General features: G+C 40.4%; 1 protein-coding gene across 13 annotated transcripts in view; it reads left to right on the top strand.

Moving 5' to 3' along the window:
- Positions 1-21,619, top strand: part of DYNC1I1 (dynein cytoplasmic 1 intermediate chain 1) — a 483,164-nt gene that overhangs the window by 405,399 nt on the left and 56,146 nt on the right. For all 13 annotated transcript variants that reach the window (XM_082632152.1, XM_082632163.1, XM_082632154.1 and 10 more), the window contains one exon: positions 2,457-2,601. In XM_082632152.1, coding sequence (XP_082488278.1) covers positions 2,457-2,601 — 145 coding nt within the window. The remainder of the gene's footprint in view (positions 1-2,456; positions 2,602-21,619) is intronic.

Genomic DNA, 21,619 nt, shown 5'->3' with positions numbered 1-21,619 from the left:
AGCTTCATTGTGTTCACCTTGGTGTGTTATTTCTCTTTCACTTTAATAGTTCTAATTCAATTGATTTTTCATCTCTTGCACTCATCACAGGCTATTTAGATTGAATGAGGAACCAGAAATTGTTCCAAGTTCATACTCTGGTGTATTTGTGATTTGTAGAAATAACAGGCATCCATGGCTCAGCTATATGATTTTTCCATTCACACAATACAGGCTGTGATGTTCCTACTGTGCTCTCCACAGAAACAAGCAGTATTTTCCCTGCTCACATGAGTAAAAGATGACTAGGAAGATGTGCCTCATAATTCCATGCCCAGTAGTCCTACTTCATAAGTATTGGCTAAAACCACACATCAGTTTTATGAAAGCATAGAAAGATCTGATAGAGTTGTTCATTCATGGAAACGTTCACTGCACAACTACTCTCAGCAAAGTGCATTGCTAGATGTTGCCAGGCATGCAGACATCATTTAAACCTGTTCCTATCTTCAAGAAACTGATGATGGTGGGAAAGGTAAGCACACAAACGTCTGCAAGACAGATAGAATGTCATAAGTGGCATGAGAGAGGCACAGAGAGCAACACTGGGCCAAACAAACTCACAGGTTTATCTACATATTTTTTGGAATCGACAGGGCACAGGTTCAGTTGACTTAACCCAAGGCTTTAATTATCTGTGAGGGCTATAGAACATGTTCACTGATAACTTTCAGATTTAAAAAATTTTTCTCTAATGTGAATAACCATTTACACGGTGAATATTTTTGCTCTGTGGCTATTGTCCTTTTCGAGCACAATCAGAAGATGCACTGTGGTTCAAAAGAAGGGTACCTAAGGTACAAACCACAAATCATTTTACAATGAGCTTGATTTTGCTTTTTACATTGGTCCATCTATCTGAAATATAAAATACAGATCTCAATAGAGTTGTAGGCATTGGGCTTCATAGTGATCTTAAGTGGGTCATATAGGGCTACAGGGGAGAGGTGTGAAATTTCTGTGTTTCACCTGACATGGAAAAGGTGCAAATCCACTTCCATAAATTAAATAAGTTCTTTATTTTGCACCCTATAAAGCCTTTCAGGATGCTGTTAAGAGCAAATGGAGTCTCACCAGGGGCCACTTCAAAGATCAGTTCCTCATGTTCTCTAGAGCAAATGTAAATGATCACGTGTGGAACTGCTGTTAGCAGTTTCACCAGGCATAATTTTTGAGTGCCTGTTACATGGAACACATGCTGCAGCACTTGGCTCGTGATTTCAAATTTTGCTTAGCACACTGACATTTACTGGTGCTCCAGAAGCCTGCATTCTTTAATAACTTAATACATTTTCACTCTTTGTGACATAATATATAGATTCCACAATCCCTTTGTATTTGTCATATTTATAACCTTGTGCACATGAATTTTTAAAATATAGCATTTTGGTATATTTTCTAATTGGGTGTGATTGTGTGCAGACTATTGTGGGATAACGGGCTGGGAACAATCCCAGCTTAGTTAAATAAATGATATATGTCTGCGGATAACTTTCAAACTGTGTATCGCCATTTCTCAAATGTGCTCCTGTTGGGGAAAAAGGCATAAGTTTGCCTCTTTCTTTGCTGTTTTGTTCAACAAATGTTTACTGAGCACTTACTACATGCTAAACAAGGCACCAGCCCTTACGGAATTTACATTTAGTGGATTTGTAAATTACTCTTCTGCTTTCAGTGAAAACATCATTTTCTCCATATGACATTTAAGTTATTTTGCCTATTATTTTGTGGTGACAAGGGTTTCCACAAAGTTTTACATTTTCAGGTACGTCAGCTTAGTTTTAAGAACTTTTTCTCAAAAGGGTAAATGCATGTATTCAAGGATATATGGAGTTTTATAGCCAATAGGCTCCCCGAAAGGAGTTAAAATGGGAGTTGTGTCAAAGTCACCACAAGAGTAGAATCATCTTATTATAAATATGAAAGCTCTGAGATCTGAGTGTACAGTCATCCCCTGGTATCCAAATCCATGGGGAATTGGTTCCAGAAGCCCCTGCAGGTACCAAAATCCGAGGATGCTCAAGTCCCTTCTATAAAACGGCTCAGTACAGTCAGACCTCCATATCGTGGGCTCCGCGTCTGCGGTTATAGAGGACCGGCTGTATGTGTTTTGCATCAAAGCAGCTGCAACCACAGTGATGGGCTTTGAGGCACTCCTGAAAAAGGATTAAATGATAAAAATTTGATATTAAATTCTGAAGATTAAAAAGATGGTATTGCCCCATATTGTTAATCACCAAGAGTAGTATAGCATTTATTTCTCTCAGGGTAACTGTGAAAGTGGTTTCATCTCTGATGGTTTATGGCTGTGCTAAATTATGGAGAAGTAATCATGCAGAAACAAGCCTGGTTTTTGTAAAGTAATCAGTGCTTTGCGAAGGTCACTGAAACTCTGCTCTTGTGTGGTCTTTGTGCAGCAAAGCAGGTATTGGGGAAGTCTTCGAAGGCCACCAAGGGCCAGTGACAGGAATTAACTGCCACATGGCAGTGGGCCCAATCGACTTTTCACACCTGTTTGTCACGTCGTCGTTTGACTGGACCGTCAAACTGTGGACCACAAAGGTAAGAAAACCTTGATTTACATTCCCAGGTAATACACAGGGGAGGAGGACAATTTTGTCCCCTGGGAGGAGTAGGGAACCTGAAGTCTCTTCCAGGAGACCTGGCATTAGGAATTTGTACAACCTCTGGTGAACCCGACTTGCCTCAGAGCTAGTTAAGCCTCACTTTCTCAGTCCATTTTATTTATTTTAACATATATAAGTAATACTGGAGAACACACTGTAAAAATCCAAACAATGCAAATAATGATAAAACAAGTCCTCCTTCACCAATACTAAGCCTGCCCATGACATCGCCTTCATTGCCTTCCATCCCAGGTACCCTCTGCTATCAGGTTAGTGTTGAGTGTCCAGAGCATTGCAGTACTTACTCACATACATCTGTACCTATGGAAATACAGGACTTGGGTTTCTTGGTTTTGGGGTTTTTTTGAGTTTTTGATGGTTTTTAAGCTAGTAAATGGCACCATCCTATTTGTGCTTTCACAAGTAATTCTGACCATGTTTGGGAGCAAGAAAAACTAGAAAAAGCCACCTAGAAGGAAGGTGCAGGAATCCAGGGAAGAAATGACAATGGCTTAGATCAGTAGTTTGGAATGGAGAGACGTAGATGGATTTGAGAATCATTTATGAGGTAAAAGCCACAGAAACTGGTGATTGATTTGATACAAGGAAGGTGAGAGAGGGAGTCAGCAGGAAAAAACCCATGTTTAAGACTGGGGCAACTGGAGATCTGTGGTGGCATTCATTGCGGTGGAGAACACCCAAGGAGGCGCATGTTGCTGAGGAGTGATGTACAGGTCGTATTTAAGGTGGCTGGGAGGCACAATTCACAACCTTCACTACGCAGTTTGATAATTGGGACAGAAGCAGAGGGAGCGCTTTGGGCTGCTCATACGGACCTAGTTGCAATCAGAACAATGATGATTAAGTCCAAGGAGTGGACTTTAAAAGAAATGCTAAAACACAATGCAGAGAAAGAGAAATACTTAGGAAATAAACAGGAGAAATGGAAGTAGAAAAAAAAATTAAAAAGTAACAACCCAAGAAATAGGAAAAAGTTAGAATTGTTTGCATATAGGGCTTCCTGGGTATTAATGGATAGGGCTGTGTCAAGATGACAGAATTGGCTCTTAACTGTATGAAAAACAACCACACTTAGAAATTCAAACTCAAACCAAGCTGAGAAACCTCAACTATGAGATTGACACAAATCCAAAAGATAACATACTCTGTGAGGAGGCCGAAAGAAAACAACCATTCTAATACATTGTCATTGGAAATGCAAATGGTACAACACTAATGGAGGGGAATTTGGCAATATCTAAAAATAATGAATGCATATTTGCTCATTGACAGAGCAATTCCCGCTTCTAGGATTCTATGCCAAAGATGTACTAGCAATAAATAAGAAAAAGACTTATGCAGAGGGATGTTTGTTCAAAGACTGCCTTGAATAGCAAATCATTGGAAAAAACCCAAAAGTCCATCAATAGGACACTGGACAAATCAAAAGCATGATACATCCACATGAAGGAGTACTATTCAGATGTAGAAAAGAAATGAAGATGTCCATATGCTTATTCTGAAGTGATCTCTAGAATATAGAGATCACTGTATTTTTAAATGAGAAACATAAATAGTATGTTGTCACCATTTAATATTTACTTATATATTTTTTAAATTTAATTTTTATTTTATAGTTGATTTACAATGTTTTGTTAGTTTCAGGTATACAGCAAAGTGATTCAGTTCATTTTCAGATTCTTTTCCCATATGGGTTATTACAGAATATTGAGCTGGGCTCTACAATAGGTCCTTGTTGATTATTTTATATAAAGTAGTGTGTACACGTTAATCCCAATCTCCTGATTTATCTCTCCCCCGACCTTTCCCCTTTGGTAACCATAAATTTGTTTTTGAAGTCTGTGAGTCTGTTTCTGTTTTGTAAATAAGTTCATTTGTGTCATTTTTTTAGATTCCACATATAAGTATTATCATATGATATTTGTATTTCTCTGACTTCACTTAGTATAATAATCTCTCGGTCCACGTACCTTGCTGCAAATGGCGTTATTTCATTCTTTTTGTGGCTAATACTCCATTGTATATATGTACCACATCTTCTTTATCCATTCCTCTGTTGATGGACATTTAGGTTGCCTCCATGTCTTTGCTGCTGTAAATAGTACTGCAGTGAACATTGGGGTGCATGTTTCTATTCAAATTACGGTTTTCTCCGGATATATGCCCATGAGTGGGATTGCTAGATCATATGGTAGTTCTAGTATTTATTTTTTAAGGAGCCTCCTTACTGTACTCCATAATGGTTGTACCAATTTATATTCCCACCAACAGTGTAGGAGGGTTCCCTTTTCTCCACATCCTCTCCAGCATTTATTGTCTGTAGACTTTGATGATGGCCATTCTGACCAGTGTGAGGTGATACCTCATTGTAGTTTTGATTTGCATTTCTCTGATAATTAGCAAAGTTGAGCATCTTTTCATGTGCTTTTTGGGCATCTGTATGTCTTCTTTGGAGAAATGTCTATTTTGACCTTCTGCCCACTTCTTGATTGTGTTGATTGGGTTTTTTTTTTTTTGATATTGAGCTGCATGAGCTATTTGTATATTTTGGAGATTAATCCCTTGTTGGTCACTTTGTTTGCAAATATTTTCTCCCATTCTGTGGGTTGTCTTTTTGTTTTGTTTATGGTTTCCTTTGCTATGTAAAAGCTTTTAAGTTTCATTAGGTCCCATTTGTTTATTTTTGTTTTTATTTTCATTACTCTAGGAGGTGGATCCAGAAAGATATTGCTGAGATTTATGTCAAAGAGTGTTCTGCCTGTGTTTTCCTCTAAGAGTTTTATAGTATCCAGTCTTACATTTAGGTCTTTAATCCATTTTGAGTTATTTTTGTGTACAGTATTAGGGAGTGTTCTAATTTCATTCTTTTGCACATAGCTGTCCAGTTTTCCCAGCACCACTTATTGAAGAGACTCTCTTTTCTCCATTGTATATTCTTGCTTCCTTTGTCGTAGATTAATTGACCATAGGTGCATGGGTTTATTTTTGGGCTTTCTATCCTGTTCCACTTATCTGTATATCTGTTTTTGTGCCAGTACCATACTGTTTTGATGGCTGTAGCTTTGTAGTATAATCTGAAGTCAGGGAGCCTGATTCCTCCAGCTCCGTTTTTCTTTCTCAGGATTGCTTTGCCTATTCAGGGTCTTATGGGTTTCCGTACAAATTTAAAAAGTTTTGTTCTAGTTCTATGAAAAATGCCATTGGTAATTTAATAGGGATTGCATTGAATCTGTAGATTGCCTTGGATAGTATAGTCATTTTGACAATATTGAGTCTTCCCATCCAAGAACTTGGTATAACTTTCCATCTATTTGTATCGTCTTCAATTTCTTTCATCAGCATCTTATAGTTTTCAAAGTACAGGTCTTTTGCCTCCTTAGGTAGGTTTATTCCTAGGTATTTTATTATTTTTGATGCAGTGGTAAATGGGATTGTTCCCTTAATGTCTCTTTCTGATCTTTTGTTGTTAGTGTATAGAAATGTAAGAGATTTCCATGTATTAATTTTGTATCCTGCAACTTTACCAAGTTTGTTTATGAGCTCTAGTAGTTCTCTGGTAGCATCTTTAGGATTTTCTGTATATAGTATCATGTCATCTGCAAACGGTGACAGTTTTACTTCTTTTCAAATTTGGATTCCTTTTATTACTTTTTCTTCTCTGATTCCTGTGATTAGAGGACTTCCAAAGCTATGTTGAATAAAAGTGGTAAGAGTGGACATTCTTGTCTTGTTCCTGATCTTAGAGGAAATGCTTTCAGCTTTTCACCATTGAGTATGATGTTACCTGTGGGTTTGTCATATATGGCCTTTATTATGTTGAGGTAGGTTCCCTCTGTGCCCACTTTCTGGAGGCTTTTTTTCGTTAATGGGTGCTGAATTTTGTCAAAACCATTTTCTGCTTCTATTGAGATGATCATATGGTTTTTATTCTTCAGTTTGTTAGTGTGGTGCATCACACTGATTGATTTGCAGATATTGAAAAATCCTTGCACCCCTGGGATAAATCCCACTTGATTATGGTGTATGATCCTTTTAATGTATTGTTGGATTCGGTTTGCTAGTAATATTTTGTTGAGGATTTTTGCATCTATGTTCATTAGTGATATTGGCCTATAAGTCTCTTTTTTTTGTGATATCTTTGTCTGGTTTTGGTATCAGGGTGATACCTCATAGAATGAGTTTGAGAGTGTTCCTTCCCCTGCAATATTTTGGAATAGTTTCAGAAGTATAGGTGTTAACTCTTCTCTAAATGTTTGATAGAATTCGCCTGTGAAGCCATCTGGTCCTGGAGTTTTGGTTGTTGGGAGTTTTTAAATCACAGTTTCAATTTCAGTGCTTGTGATTGGTCTATTCATATTTTCTATTCTTGGTTCAGTTTGGGAGATTGTACCTTTCTAAGAATTTGCCCATTTCTTCTAGGTTGTACATTTTATTGGCATATAGTTGCTTGTAGTAGTCTTTTATGATCCTTTGTATTTCTGTGATGTCAGCTGTAACTTGTCCGCTGTAACTTGTCCTTTTTCATTTCTAATGTTATTGATTTGAGCCCTCTTTTTTTCTTGATGATTCTGGCTAAAGGTTTGTCAATGTTGTTTATCTTTTCAAAGAACCATCTTTTAGTTTCACTGATCTTTTCTGTTGTTTTCTTCATCTCTATTTAATTTATTTCTGCTCTGATATTTATGATTTCTTTCCTTCTACTAACTTTGAGTTTTGCTTATTCTTCTTTCTCTAGTTGCTTTAGGTGTAAGGTTAGATTGTTTATTTGGGATTTTTCTTGTTTCCTGAGGTAAGATTGTATGGCTATAAACTTCCCTTTTGAGAACTGCTTTTGCCACATCCCATAAGTTTTGGATTGTTGTGTTTTCATTGTCATTTGTCTCTAGGTATTTTTTAAAATTTCCTCTTTGATTTCTTCAGTGATCCATTGGTTGTTTAGTAGCATATTGTTCAGCCTCCGTGTGTTTGTGGTTTTTACAGTTTTTTTTCTTGTAGTTGATTTCTAATCTCATAGCATTGCAGTCAGAAAAGATGCTTGATATGATTTCAGTTTTCTTAAATTTATCAAGGCTTGCTTTATGGCCCAGCATTTGATCTATCCTAGAGAATATTCCACGTGCACTTGGAAGAATGTGTATTCTGCTGCTTTTGCATGGAATGCTCTATAAATATCAAGTCCATCTGGTCTAATGTGGCATTTAAGGCCTGTGTTTCCTTATTGATTTTGTGTCTGGATGATCTGTCCATTGATGTAAGTGGGGAGTTAAAGTCCCCCAGTATTATTGTCTTACTCTCGATTTTCCCATTTATGGCTGTTAGCATTTGGCTTATATATTGAGGTGGTCTTATGTTGGGTGCATATGTATTTACAATTTACAATTGTTACATCATCTTCTTGGATTGATCACTTGATCATTATGTAGTATCCTTCTTTGTCTCTTGTAACAGTCTTTATTTTAAAGTCTATTTTTTCTAATATGAGTATTGCTACTCTAGCTTTCTTTCGATTTTCATTTGCATGGAATACCTTTTTCCATCCCCTCACTTTCACTCTCTATGTGTCCCTAGATCTGAAGTGGGTCTCTTATAGACAGCACATATATAGGTCTTGTTTTTGTATTCATTCAGCCAGTCTATGTCTTTTGGTTGGAGCACTTATTCATTTATGTTTAAGGTAATTATCGATATGTATGTTCTTATTGCCATTTTGTTAATTGTTTTGGATTTGTTTTTGTAGGTCTTTTTTCTTCCCTTCCTCTTTTGTTCTCTTTTGTGATTTGATGACTGTTGTTGTGTTTGGATTGCTTTTTCATTTTTCGTGTGTGTGTATCAATGTAGATTTTTGGTTTGTGGTTACCATGAGGTTTTGATATAGCAGTCTATGTATATACAAGGTTGTTTTAAGTAGCTGGTCTCTTAATTTCAAATGCATTTCCAATATCCCACATTTGTTTTCTCTTCTCAGGATTGCTGGTTTTGATATCATATTTGTGTGTGGATGATTTCCTACTTTTACTGTATATTTGCCCTTACCAGTGAGCTTTCCTGTTCATAATTTTCTTGTTTCTAGTTATGGCCTTTTCTTTTCTGCCTAGAGAGGTTGTTCTAGCATTTGTTGCAAAGCTGGTCTGGTTGTGCTGAATTCTGTTAGCTTTTGCTTGTCTGTAAAGCTGTTGATTTCTCTGTTAAATCTGAGTGAGAGCTTTGATGGGTAGAGTATTCTTGCTTGTAGGTTTTTCCCTTTCATCACTTTATTTTTTTTTAATTTATTTAATTTATTTATTTTTGGCTGCATTGGGTCATCGTTGCTGCACGCAGGCTTTCTCTAGTTGCAGCGAGCGGGGGCTACCCTTCATTGTGGTGCGCAGGCTTCTCATTGCAGTGGCTTCTCCTATTGCAGAGCATGGGCTCTAGGCAAGCAGGCTTCAGTAGTTGTGGCATGCAGGCTCAGTAGTTGTGGTGCACGGGCTTAGTTGCTCCACGGCATGTGGGATCTTCCCGGACGAGGGCTCAAACCCATGTCCCCTGCATTAGCAGGCGAATTCTTAACCATTGCACCACCAGGGAAGTTCCCTTTCATCACTTTAAATATATTGTGCCACTCCCTTCTGGCCTGCAGATTTTCTGCTGAGAAATCAGCTAATAACCTTATGGGAGTTCCCTTGTATGTTATTTGTCACTTTTCCCTTGTTGCTTTTAATATTTTTTCTTTGTCTTTAATTTTTGTCAGTTTGATTACTGTATGTCTCAGTGTGTTCCTCCTTGCGTTTATCCTGTCTGGGACTCTCTGTACTTTTTGGACTTGGGTGACTGTTTCCTTTTCCATGTTAGGGAAGTTTTCAGCTATTTTCTCTCCCAATATTTTCTCAGGTCTTTTTTCCCCTCTCCTTTCGGGCCCCCTATAATGCAAATATTGGTGCATCTAATGTTGCCCCAGAGGTCTCTTAGACTGTCCTCATTTCTTTTAATTCTTTTTTCTTTATTCTGTTTTACAGCAGTGATTTCCACCAATCTGTCTTCCAGCTCACTTATTTGTTCTTCTGCCTCATTTATTCTATTGATTCCTTCTAGTGTATTTTTCATTTTGGTTATTGTATCTCTGTTTGTTCTTTAAAGCTTCCAGATCTTTATTAAACATTTCTTGTATTCTCTCGGTCTGTGCCTCCATTCTTTTTCCAAGATCTTGGATCATCTTTACTATCATTACTCTGAACTCTTTTTCAGGTAGTTGCCTATCTCCACTTCATTTAGCTGTTCTTCTTTATCTTGTTCTTTCATCTGGAACATATTTCTCTGCCGTCTCATCGTGCCTAACTTTTTGTGTTTGTGGTCTCCGTTCCTCAGGCTGCAGGATTTTAGTTCTTCTTGCTTCTGGTGTCTGCCCCCTGGTGGGTGAGATTGGTCCAGGGGCTTGTGCAGGCTTCCTGGTGGGAAGGCCTGGTGCCTACTCACTGGTAGGTGGAGCTGGGTCTTGTCACTCTGGTGATGGGACAGGGCCATGTCAAGGGGTGTGTTTGTGTTTATAGGTGGCTTTTGGCTCAGGACAACTTTAGGCAGCCTGTCTGCTGATGGATGGATGTACTCACCCTGTTGGTTGTTTGGCCTGAGGCATCCCTACACTGGAGCCTGCAGGCTGCTGGGTGGGGCCAGGTCTCGGTGCCAAAATGGTAACCCCCAGGAGAGCTCATGCAGATGAATATTCCCTGGGGCCTCCGCCACCAGTGTCATTGCCCCCCCAGTGAGCCACAGCCGACCCCCGCCTCCCCAGTAGACCCTCTAAGACCCATAGGTAGGTCTGGCCCAGGCTTCTATGAAGGCACTACTTTGTCCTGGGTCCCAGTGCACATGAAACCTTTTGTGTGCCCTCCAAGAGTGGAGTGTCTGTTTCCCCCAGTCCTGTGGACCTCCTGCACTCAAGCCCTGCTGGCCTTCAAAGCCAAATGCTCTGGGGGCTCCTCCTCCCGATGCCAGACCCCCAGACTGGGGAGCCCGAGGTGGGGCTCAGAACTCTCGCTCCTGTGGGAGAACCTCTGCCATATAATTATTTTCCAGTTTGTGGATTGCCCACCTGGCAGGTATGAGATTTGATTATACTGTGAAAGCACCCCTCCTAGTATTTCACTGTGGCTTCTTCTTTGGCTTTATGTGCAGAATATCTTTTTTGGTAGGTTCAAGTCTTTTTTGTTGATGGCTGTATAGCAGTCAACTGTGATTTTGGTGTTTTCATGAGAGGAGTTGAGCTCGAGTCCTTCTACTCTGCCATCTTGCCTCTTGCCCCAAATTAAATATCTACTTACACATTTTTAAAAGTTGGAAAGATGAACCACACACACACACAAATTATTACTTAAAGACTGGAGGCTGAAAGGAACAGCCATACTTCTTTGAATATACCTTGGCAGTTTGGGAACTATGTAAATATTTTACATAGTTATAAAACAAAATAAGTTTTACAATTGGTTCTTTTTCCTTGAAGTAACATGAAATCAGCTTTAGTGTGGCTCAAATTGGATGCAGAACCTTACAGTGTGGGACAATTCTAAATGACTTCAAAACCCTGCATTTTTGACTATACATTCCAAAAGAGATATATTTTAAGGATAAAAAGGACTCCCCTCAAAAATCTTTAACTACTTCTAGTACTCATATTGCTGATGGTCATATTGTTACTCTCTCTTATACTGTTGCATTTGTATCTTGATGTTGATGTTTGTGAGAGTTGACGTCATTGAGAATTCATATTAACAGCAGGGTTGAAAGGAGATGCAAATACACAAAGTTAGGTAAAAACTCTGTCATAATCCTAAATTTGAGTTGGACCTATCAGTAAGAACTCATGGTGTGTGTTACCTCTAAATCCAAAAGAATACATATTCACAGCTCTATCTACCAAAAAGGTTTAGAAACAAATGACCAATCCAATAGCAATGATTCTTCTGTGGTCCAGATTGTGCTTTCTAAATACCAGTTCCACTAAAAGAAACCAGAGATCCTGGAAGAAATTACTGATTCTAGATCTGGAGCAGGAAATGTAGAAAATGAGCTTGGACTATTTCATCCTAATAGAAAGCAAGGAAGCTAGCAAATGCTATAAATTTCTTGTCAAAGAGTTTGGAAGCCAAGCTGAATAAGCTTTTACTGTCTATAAGTAATAGATTGAGTTCATAATGATACTGAAAAAAGAAAAAAAAACCCTATTTGGTCATCTTTGGAGAATATTAGGGAGACCAACTGATTATTTTAAAAACTAATAACTAGGGACTTCCCTGGTGGCGGTGTGGTTGAGAATCTGCCTGCAAATGCAAGGAACACGGGTTCAAGCCCTGGTCCGGAAAGATCCCACATGCCGTGGAGCAACTAAGCCCATGCACCACAACTACTGAGGCTGCGCTCTAGAGCCTGTGAGCCACAACTACTGAGCCCGTGTGCCTAGAGCCCGAGCTCTGCAACAGGAGAAGCCACTGCAATGAGAAGCCCATGCACCACAACGAAGAGTAGCCCCTGCTCACTGCAACTAGAGAAAGCCTGCACGCAGCAACAAAGACCCAGCAACGAAGACCCAATGCAGCCAAAAATAATTAAATAATTTATTTAAAAAAACAAAACACTAATAACTAAAGGAAAGAATCAGTCATTTATTCTGAAAGAGTCAAAGATTTGTTCTGTTTTTTCTGTGATTTGTATTGCAGGGTTACTAAGTAGTTGATGGGAGTAGTTTTTCTTTATAGACATATTCCAGCTATTACGGGAAGAAGAAATGATAGGATTTGAATATTATAATTTTGCAACCACTAATGATCTAAGCAATGGTTATTGCTGATAACGTCTTAAAAATAGAAACCACCTTCATAGTTATGGAAGTATACAATACCACCTTTGAAGTAGGCTTGTCCCCCAGATCAAATCTGAATCTTATCAATCTACCAGATCTCTGAATTTAGAGGCAATAGGAGATACAGATGTGAAATGTTAAATAATACCACAGGGATGCAATCAGCCAAATCCAGACTGGGGAAATCTGTAAGACAACTGATCTCATTTCAGCAACAAAACCAAAAAATTTTTTTTCAAGGAAAAAGAAAAAAATAGAGGTGGAAGCTATATGCCAAAACAAAATAGAACAAAACAAAACTTGAGACATTTCAACCAGTCTCAAAATATGGATCCTGTATAGATCTTGATTCAAGCAAACAGCCCATTAAAAAATTAGAAGGCTTTTAGGGAAATGTGAATATTGACTGACTATTTGTTGATAAATATGAATTATTATTTTAGGTGTCATAATGATATTGTGATCATTTTAAGTGGTTTGACCTTTAAGGAGGTACACAGAAATATTTACAGAAGAAGTTACATGATGTCAGGGATTTGCTTCACAGTAATCTTTTGGGAAGGGGAGAGCTTGTGGTTGTAGATGAATAGGATGAGCCATGTATTGATAAATATTGAAGTTGGAGGGCCTCCCTGGTGGCGCAGTGGTTGAGAGTCCGCCTGCCGATGCAGGGGATACAGGTTCGTGCCCCGGTCTGGGAGGATCCCATATGCCGCGGAGCGGCTGGGCCCGTGAGCCATGGCCGCTGGGCCTGCGCGTCCGGAGCCTGTGCTCCGCAACGGGAGAGGCCACAACAGTGGGAGGCCCGCATACCGCAAAAAAAAAAAAAAAAAAAAAAAAATATATATATATATATATATAGAAGTTGGATATTCTATTTCTAAATATGTTTGAAATTTTCTATAATAAAACTAAGAAGGCAAAAGAGGAGGGAGTGATCAACAGTAACAAATACTTCAGAGAAGTAGCATCGAGACTGCCACATGTCCCTTGTATTTAGCAACTCAACTGGTGCCCATGGCAAGTACAGTCCCATTGGAGTGCATTGAGAGTGGAACACAGATTAAGGAGGTAAGGAGTGAGAGGAAAACAGGAAGTGCTGAAGAAAAATCCAGAAGCTTGGCTACAGGGAGAGGAAGATGGAAAGTGGAGAGAGGGTTTTTCTTCTTTCTATTCTTTCCTTTTTTTAAGACTGTAGAGACTCTTGAGGATATTGCCGTTGTGGAAGAGCCAGTAAAGAAAAAGAGTAGAAAAAAACCTATAAGCATAAGGCAGAGAGAAGATCCCGAAAATGTTGGAGTGAATGGGATGCATAGCATAGGCAGGGGGTGAGTTTTACATTTGAGCAGTGACACCTTTTTCTGGTGTAACAGAGGAACAGGAAAGGATGGGGGCAAATATACATAGGTGTGTAGGTTTGGTGAATGAAAGCAGAGAGAACTCTCAATTGATTCTGTTTTCTCAGTGAGGTAGGAGATGAAGTATTCTGCTGAGTGGGAAGTGCTGAAGGGAGCAGAAGGGAGGTGCTGAAGGGAGCAGGTTTCAGTTGGTCACAGAAGAGAACAGGAAGGGCTGATTAGGGAAACAAAGATGGACTCGGGCAGTGTGGAGGACCCAGTTGGGTTGGAGACCAGGATGTTTCAGTGGCATCAGTCTTCAGGGCTGACTTCCTCTGAGAGAGCTTGGCAGCACAAATATGGACAAGGATGAGATGGACAGTTAGTTGGACCCTAGGCTGGAGGCTTGCCATAATATGATGGAAGGACAACAGAATATAGGATTTGGAGATGTGGACAAGACAGTGTTTGATGTTAGACTAAGGATTCTAAGCTGGAGCAGGAAGGAAATGAAAAGAGAAAGAAAGTAGGACTTCCCTGGTGGAGCAGTGGTTAAGAATCCGCCTGCCAATGCAGGAGACATGGGTTCAAGCCCTGGTTTGGGAAGATCCCACATGCCGCGGAGCAGCTAAGCCCGTGTGCCACAACTACTGAAGCCCACGTGCCTAGAGCCCATGCTCCGCAACAAGAGAAGGCACTGCAATGAGAAGCCCACGCACCTCAGCGAACAGTAGCCCCTGATCGCCGCAACTAGAGAAAGCCTGCGTGCAGCAACAAAGACCCAACACAGCCAAAAATAAATAAATTAGGAAAAAAAAAAGAAAGTAAAGGGATTAGGGGGTTGGAAGGCCCTATAAGATCAAAGAACATTATGAAGACAGTAATTGGGTAAGAGAATTAGTAAATTTTTAGAAATTGTTAGAATTAATAAATTGTTAGAAAGTGGGATGTGGGTTTCCCTGGTGGCGCAGTGGTTGAGGGTCCGCCTGCCGATGCAGGGGACACGGGTTCGTGCCCCGGTCCGAGAAGATCCCACGTGCTGCGGAGCGGCTGGGCCTGCGAGCCATGGCCACTGAGCCTGCGTGTGCGGAGCCTGTGCTCCGCAATGGGAGAGGCCACAACGGTGAGAAGCCCGTGTACCGCAAAAAAAAAAAAAAAAAAAAAAAAAAAGTGGGATGTTTGGATTTAACATTTCACAACTGAAATAATTGCAAGTGATTTAAAAAAAAAAAGAAAAAAGGGTCCAGGATGTGGTCATGTCTGTAGCTGAAGTCCAGTGAAATTGTAGTTCACTGGAGATGAGGTAGTCATGGAAATAAAAGGTCAGGGTTCTAGTATGCTGTGTGCTTTGAAGTGGGCCAGGATAATAATGGCAAAATAAGAATAGAGAAGAAGATGGTGATCCAGGTGCTAAAGTCTTCAGTGAATTAGGAAGAGAGATCAAAAGAGGTAAAAGGTGGTACAGACAAGTGGCCTGAGCTTAAAAGAAGCAGGACTTTTTCCTGGAGGGCTGAAGAGCCTTGAAACAGCCCTGGAGAGCAAGTAAGAAGCTGACTATCTGTCTCACTGTTGTGAAATAGAATACGCCATGATGAACAGCTTCTACTTGAGGAAATGGCACGGGAGGTGATGGGTTTGAGACAGGCAGTCAAGGGAGTTTTCAGTGAGAAGGCTGAGAATGGAGGCACATGACTTTACTATGGAATGAGACACGGAGGGCATGGTGGAAACATCTGGAAAAGAGGGGGAGCAGTGAGTGGTTGGTTCAGGTGAAATAAGTGCTAATAGAGATTTCTAGAAAATGCTATGAGAGAGACCACCAGAATGAGGAGGAAAGATGAAAAAACTAAATTCCAAACAGGATGCTAATTTTGCAAATTCTAGTGAGGATAGCATGAAGGGAGAGAGGTTTAAAACACATTACATTGCCCTCCCCCCACCAAGTTTCATCTTTAAACCACAGTCAGGGAAGGCTTCCCACTGAAGCAGAAACTTCATTGGAGTAGTTTACCTGGCAAACCATGGACCAGGTTGCATTCCTGGCAGCTGGATTAACAAATGAGCAGCCATTTTCACCTAAATGGCTGAAAGCAGGTATCCAGTTAGGAAATGACATGCAGTGAGGCTGGAAAGATAAGTGTATACTTGATTGTGTAGATTTATTTTTAATTTATAAACAGTGACACGTCATTTTGTGAATGAATCAAAATTTAATTTTAGGGAGTTTTTGATGGAAAATGATTTGGAGGGGTCGGGGAGGAGGGACCAACATTTATTGAGGTCATAGTGTGTGCTAGGCATTGTGCTAAATGTTACATACAGTGTTACATACATTAGTCCACAAAGTCCTCACAGTAAAGTTATGAGTAGATAGTATTATTCCATTTTATAGAGGAAAAAGGCATAAGAGAGCTTAAATAACCTGCCTGCTGTGCTCAGTGAGAAAGTGGGGAAACTGGGATTCAAACCCAGGTTTGTGTGACCCCCTAACATGTCCTTTTCCACACCAGCATACTAAGCCTAGAGACAGGAAATCCAGTTACAAGGCTAGTTAGATCATCCCGGTGAGAGCCATGATGTTGGCAGTGGCAGAAACAGTGAGCTTGTGCAGGAGAACACAAGTCTGAGAGAGAAAATCAAGCACACGTAATGACCAACTGACTTGACAGGGGAATCAGTGACGATCCTGATGTTTCTGCCTTTGGCATCTGAGTGAAAGAACGGTGGCGCCACTGACTGAGACAGGAAATAGAGGAGGAGCAGCAGGCTTCAGTTGGGGTAGAAAATTAGCATTCTGAGGCACACTCCAACTGAGGTGCCTGAAACTTTCTCAAAGGTAATTGCAAAAACAGCGACTCAGGGGCAAGAGTGGAGTTAAAACTACAGCTATGACAGTGATCAGCATACAGTTAGTCATTTACTCCAAGGGAGAAAATTATGAATAGACTGTGGATGGAAGATGACAAGGGTGTAACCTTGGAGCTGATGATGCTGCAGGATGAGGAGGAGTACCCAGATCAAAAAGGCAAGAGGGGGCTTCCCTGGTGGCGCAGTGGTTGAGAGTCCGCCTGCCGATGCAGAGGACACGGTTTCGTGCCCCGGTCCGGGAGGATCCCACATGCCGCGGAGCGGCTGGGCCCGTGAGCCATGGCCGCTGAGCCTGCATGTCCAGAGCCTGTGCTCCACAACGGGAGAGGCCACAACAGTGAGAGGCCCGCGTACCGCAAAATAAATAAATAAATAAACAAGGCAAGAGGAAGGTGGCGTGGAGCTCAGTGAGCAATTTCAGTGGAGCCTTGGGGACAGATTGTAGGTGGCAGCAGAGTGAGGAGGGAAGACGGTGGACATCGAAAGGACAGGCTGCTCTTCCAGCCATTCGGCTGTGAACTGAAGGGCATCCAGTGGTGGCCAGCAGGGAAGGCCGGGCCGAGGAAGGATTTGGTTATTATTCTTTTTGAGAGACTTGAGCACGTTTGTGGCCTGAAGAGAAGGAGCCATTGAAATGTATAGATCAACAGTGGATGGTTTGAAAAATCGAGAACGGTGATACCAGGTGCCCATGCAGGGTTGGGGTGTGGAGAAGAGTCAGGGCACCGGAAAGACTGGAGAAAACAGGTTTCTGGATAGATTTAGGTAATGGTAGCGGAGGGGGAAGCAGAGAATGACAGAAGGTCCCTATTTTCTGGTGAAGTCAGAGACACTTTTACCTCTGATGGGAACTGGGATGTGGCAGGGAGAGCGGGGAGGTTTAGATCAGGTCCTGTGAGAGATGAGACAGGGCCCTGACCCCAGAGGATGTCTGAACACCAATTTGAGGACCTGCTGGAGCTAAATATCAAAGATGCATTTCACAGGCAATGTCTAATTTCAGTTTTAAAAGAATGCTAGGAATTGTAGAAAATTGTCGCTGATGAATCTCTTAGGTCTTTAAAAACCTCCTGACTCTGACATTCAGAACTGTCCACAACCTGTCCCCAACTTACCATAGCAGGTTGACAAATTCAGGAGTGGGAGATCTACCACTTGTCTACAATTCTAAACAAAGGGCTCTCAAAGTGTGGCCCCTTGATCAGCATTAGCTGGGACTTAATACAAATGCAAACTCTCTGGGCCCCACTCCAGAACTTTGCATCAAAAACGCTGGGAGTGAGGCCTGGTAATCTGTGTTGTAATTAACCCTCTACGAGATCCCGATGCTGCTAAAATTTGAAGAGCTGTGCTCTAAACCAATGTGAAGTTCTGTTTCAAATTATCTATCCTGCAGAGCCGGGGAGGGGGCGTGGGGGGGCAGTTCAGTTATTTCAGGAATCTCTCCTTTCTCTTCAAGGTTTTGTTAGGGACTAGAGAGCTAGTTCAGGATTCAGGTAGGAGAGCGAAAACTACTGTCCCACTTCCCAGCCAGGTTTCATGATATAATTAGTACCTTACGTGTTCTGCCCAGAGATTTGTACTGTGAACATATTTGAAACCCCGAATTAATCATAACCTTTTGTGGTGATGTACTGGGAACAATGGTTACACTTGGTACTCTTGACAACATTAGGTAGGGTCTTTCTCCTCTTCATAATCTGAACACACATAAAATTTAAAGGAAACGGTAGCAACACCTCCTAAAATTACTAGTGACTTTAGCAAGACTATGCCTGAACATAACCTTCTTTATATTAATAAAAAGAGCAAAGTGAAAATATAAATATTGTTTTGAAAATACTGGAAATCAAGGCTTTTGGTTTTTGCTTTTTTTAAATTCTTGTTGACAATGAGAATTTTCAGAAAGAAATAAGATGGGTAATTATTTTTTAGTTCCTTCTGACAATAATGGTTACCTTGCTAGTCTTTATTTTAAACTCATTGGATAACTTAGACTTCTTTAATCATTTAAACAAAGGTGAAGAACGTTATGGTGGAGGCTTTCTCGATAATCGAGTTAGTGGTACCCTCACACTTAAGATCGTGTCTTAGTCTATTCAGGCCACTATAACAAAATATCACAGACTGGGTGGCTTATAAACAACAAAAATTTACTTCTCACGGTTTTGGAAGCTGGAAAGCCCAAGATTAAGGGCCAGCATGGTCACATTCTGGTGAGGTCCCCTTCCTGGTTCATAGCCAGCACAATGTCCTCACTGATGGAGGGGCCTGGGGAGCTCTGTGGAGGTCTCTTTTAGAAGGGCACTAATCCCATTCACAAGGGCTCCACCCTCACAACCTAATCACCTCCCAAAGGCCCCACCTTCTAATACCATCATGTGTGGGGATTAGGATTTCAACATATGAATTTTGGGGGGATACATTCAGACCATAGCAGATTGCAAATTAAATAACATAAGGAAGAATCCTTAAGTCAGATTTTTAAAGTGGCTTCAATATAATACTTTGTGCATAAAAATAAGTACTGTGTAGCTCATAAAGGATCCCCCCCCCAAAAAAAAGGTTTAAAGGAAAACCAAACAACAGGGAAATTTGGCAACACAGACATGCATTTTGTACATTCTACTGACCAAGAATTTATATTTCTAACACAAAGATAATATTAGCAAAGAAAATCTGAATTCCAGGGGAGAATGTGATGCTGGAATTAGCACCCTGAGTGAAATGAATCTAATCTTGATGCCTGTAGCAAAGTCCATATCATTTTACTTTGCACAAGTAATGTGATCACCAAAGAGACAATAGTGCTTCACACACGTTTAGAAGAAGCTGTGATTTTGAAGATCAAGACTGAAAAATGAAATTCCTCTACATAGGGTTTTAGAAATAGTTCAGTTAAATTAAAACGTATATTTGGAGGAAAATGCAGTCATTGTCAACTCTCTTTGTGATTTGAAAAACTAATATTCCCGTTAACTTTATGTATGATTTTATTTAAATTTGGGGGAAAGGCTAAAGAAAGAACATAATGTGGCATATTTTGGGAGGTTTGGGCTTCTAAACATTCCCCCAAAGAGTGATTTACCTCATGAACACCAGATAGCCACATTGCTTATAGAATCTTGAAAAGTTTAAACAACTCTTTCTAGTTTCATTAGCTTAGTTGCCTTACTAAGAGAAAATAAGTACAGTTGATCCTTGAACAACATGGGGGTGAGGGCCATCCACCCCTCTCACAGTTGAAAATCTGAGGACTGCTGTCTCTGCCTCAAAACAAAACAAAAAAAGGAATTTTTGATAAATGACTCACCCAAGGGCAGAAAGCTGAAAGTTTGGATAGAATCAGGACTCAAACCTTAGTTCTTTAGATTCTACATATTGTGATCTCTAATTGAACACAAACTTTTCCCCACACTTAGTTAATTGAAAGATCTGTAAAATGAAAATACAGGTGCAACATGTGTAAATGTACCCACACAGTTCAAACCTGTGTTGTTCAAGGGTCAATTGTAATTGCATGTTAGTGACAGAGGCATTAGAGGGTTTTTGGTTTTTGGTTTTGGGGGGTTTTTTGGTCAGAAATTTAAGGCAATATAATTAAAGGCACATTTTTTAAAGCATAGGAATGCAACTATTTTTAATAGTGAGAGGAGCTTTGTTTATCACCTTAATTATCAACATATTTTAACCCCTTGTAAGAGAGGTAAAGGAAATAAACTATATGACCCTTGCCTCAATGGATAAAGCGTAGAAATATAACCATGTGTAGTAAGTAGTTTTGTTATGGTCGGCTACCATATAGGCAGTATACGGAAGAGTCCAAATAAATAGTAGAACAAACAATCAGATGTGTCCCAGCCGGGGTGTGGGACAGGGCTTGGAAGATACAGAGTGTAGGTCCTCTACCTCTCCATGTGGAGGCCTCCCATGGGAGATCTTCCCATGTGAATTCCCACCATTAGCATCATGTCCCTTTTCTCTATATGCCTGACGTCTCCTTCCCTCCAACTTATTGGGGGAAAAAGCAAAACACAGATACCCACCTTTGACCGTGTTGCCCCTTTCCAATCCTGTTTATCTTCTGCCTTTTTTTTTTCCTACCAAACTGCAGTTTTACCTCCTACACTGCCTTTTTTTTTTTTTTAGAAGATGTTGGGGGTAGGAGTTTATTAATTTATTTTATTTATTTTTGCTCTGTTGGGTCTTCGTTTCTGTGCCAGGGCTTTCTCTAGTTGTGGCAAGCGGGGGCCACTCTTCATCGCGGTGCGCGGGCCTCTCACTATCGCGGCCTCTCTTGTTGCGGAGCACAGGCTCCAGACACGCAGGCTCAGTAGTTGTGGCTCACGGGCCCAGTTGCTCCACGGCATGTGGGATCCTCCCAGACCAGGGCTCGAACCCGTGTCCCCTGCATTAGCAGGAAGACTCTCAACCACTGCGCCAGCAGGGAAGCCCCCTACACTGTCTTTATGCCCATGATCACCACCAAACCTGCTCCTTCAAATTACCCCGACATCTTTGCCTGTTCCAAGGTCATTTTGCCATTTTCATTTCCTTTCATGACTTTGCTGTTTCAATAATGTTGATTAGTCCCTTGGAAAATTCTTCTTTAAATATATCAAGCTGTTTTTAAGAGAACAGTAAAAAACTGTATACTTAAGTCTATCCTTGATGATCCTTCTAAACAATCAAAAAAAAGCATTGCCCGAATAAATTCTATTGACTATCAACTCTTACCTTTTATTGTATCTTAGCACATTAAATTTCCCATCCATCAAGAAATGCTGGAATTGATGCTTAGAAATAAAGTATGAACTCTTGGCTGGATTAAAACATTCATTATTCCACTCAGCTTTTCTGTTTGCTGAGGTTTAGGATAATTTTTTTCCTGTACT

The sequence above is a fragment of the Mesoplodon mirus genome (genome assembly GCF_964341445.2).
Source record: "Mesoplodon mirus genome assembly, chromosome: 9".
In the NCBI taxonomy this organism is placed as follows: domain Eukaryota; kingdom Metazoa; phylum Chordata; class Mammalia; order Artiodactyla; family Ziphiidae; genus Mesoplodon; species Mesoplodon mirus.
Note: the sequence above shows the minus strand (reverse complement) of the source record. Positions and strands in the feature narration are given on the sequence as shown.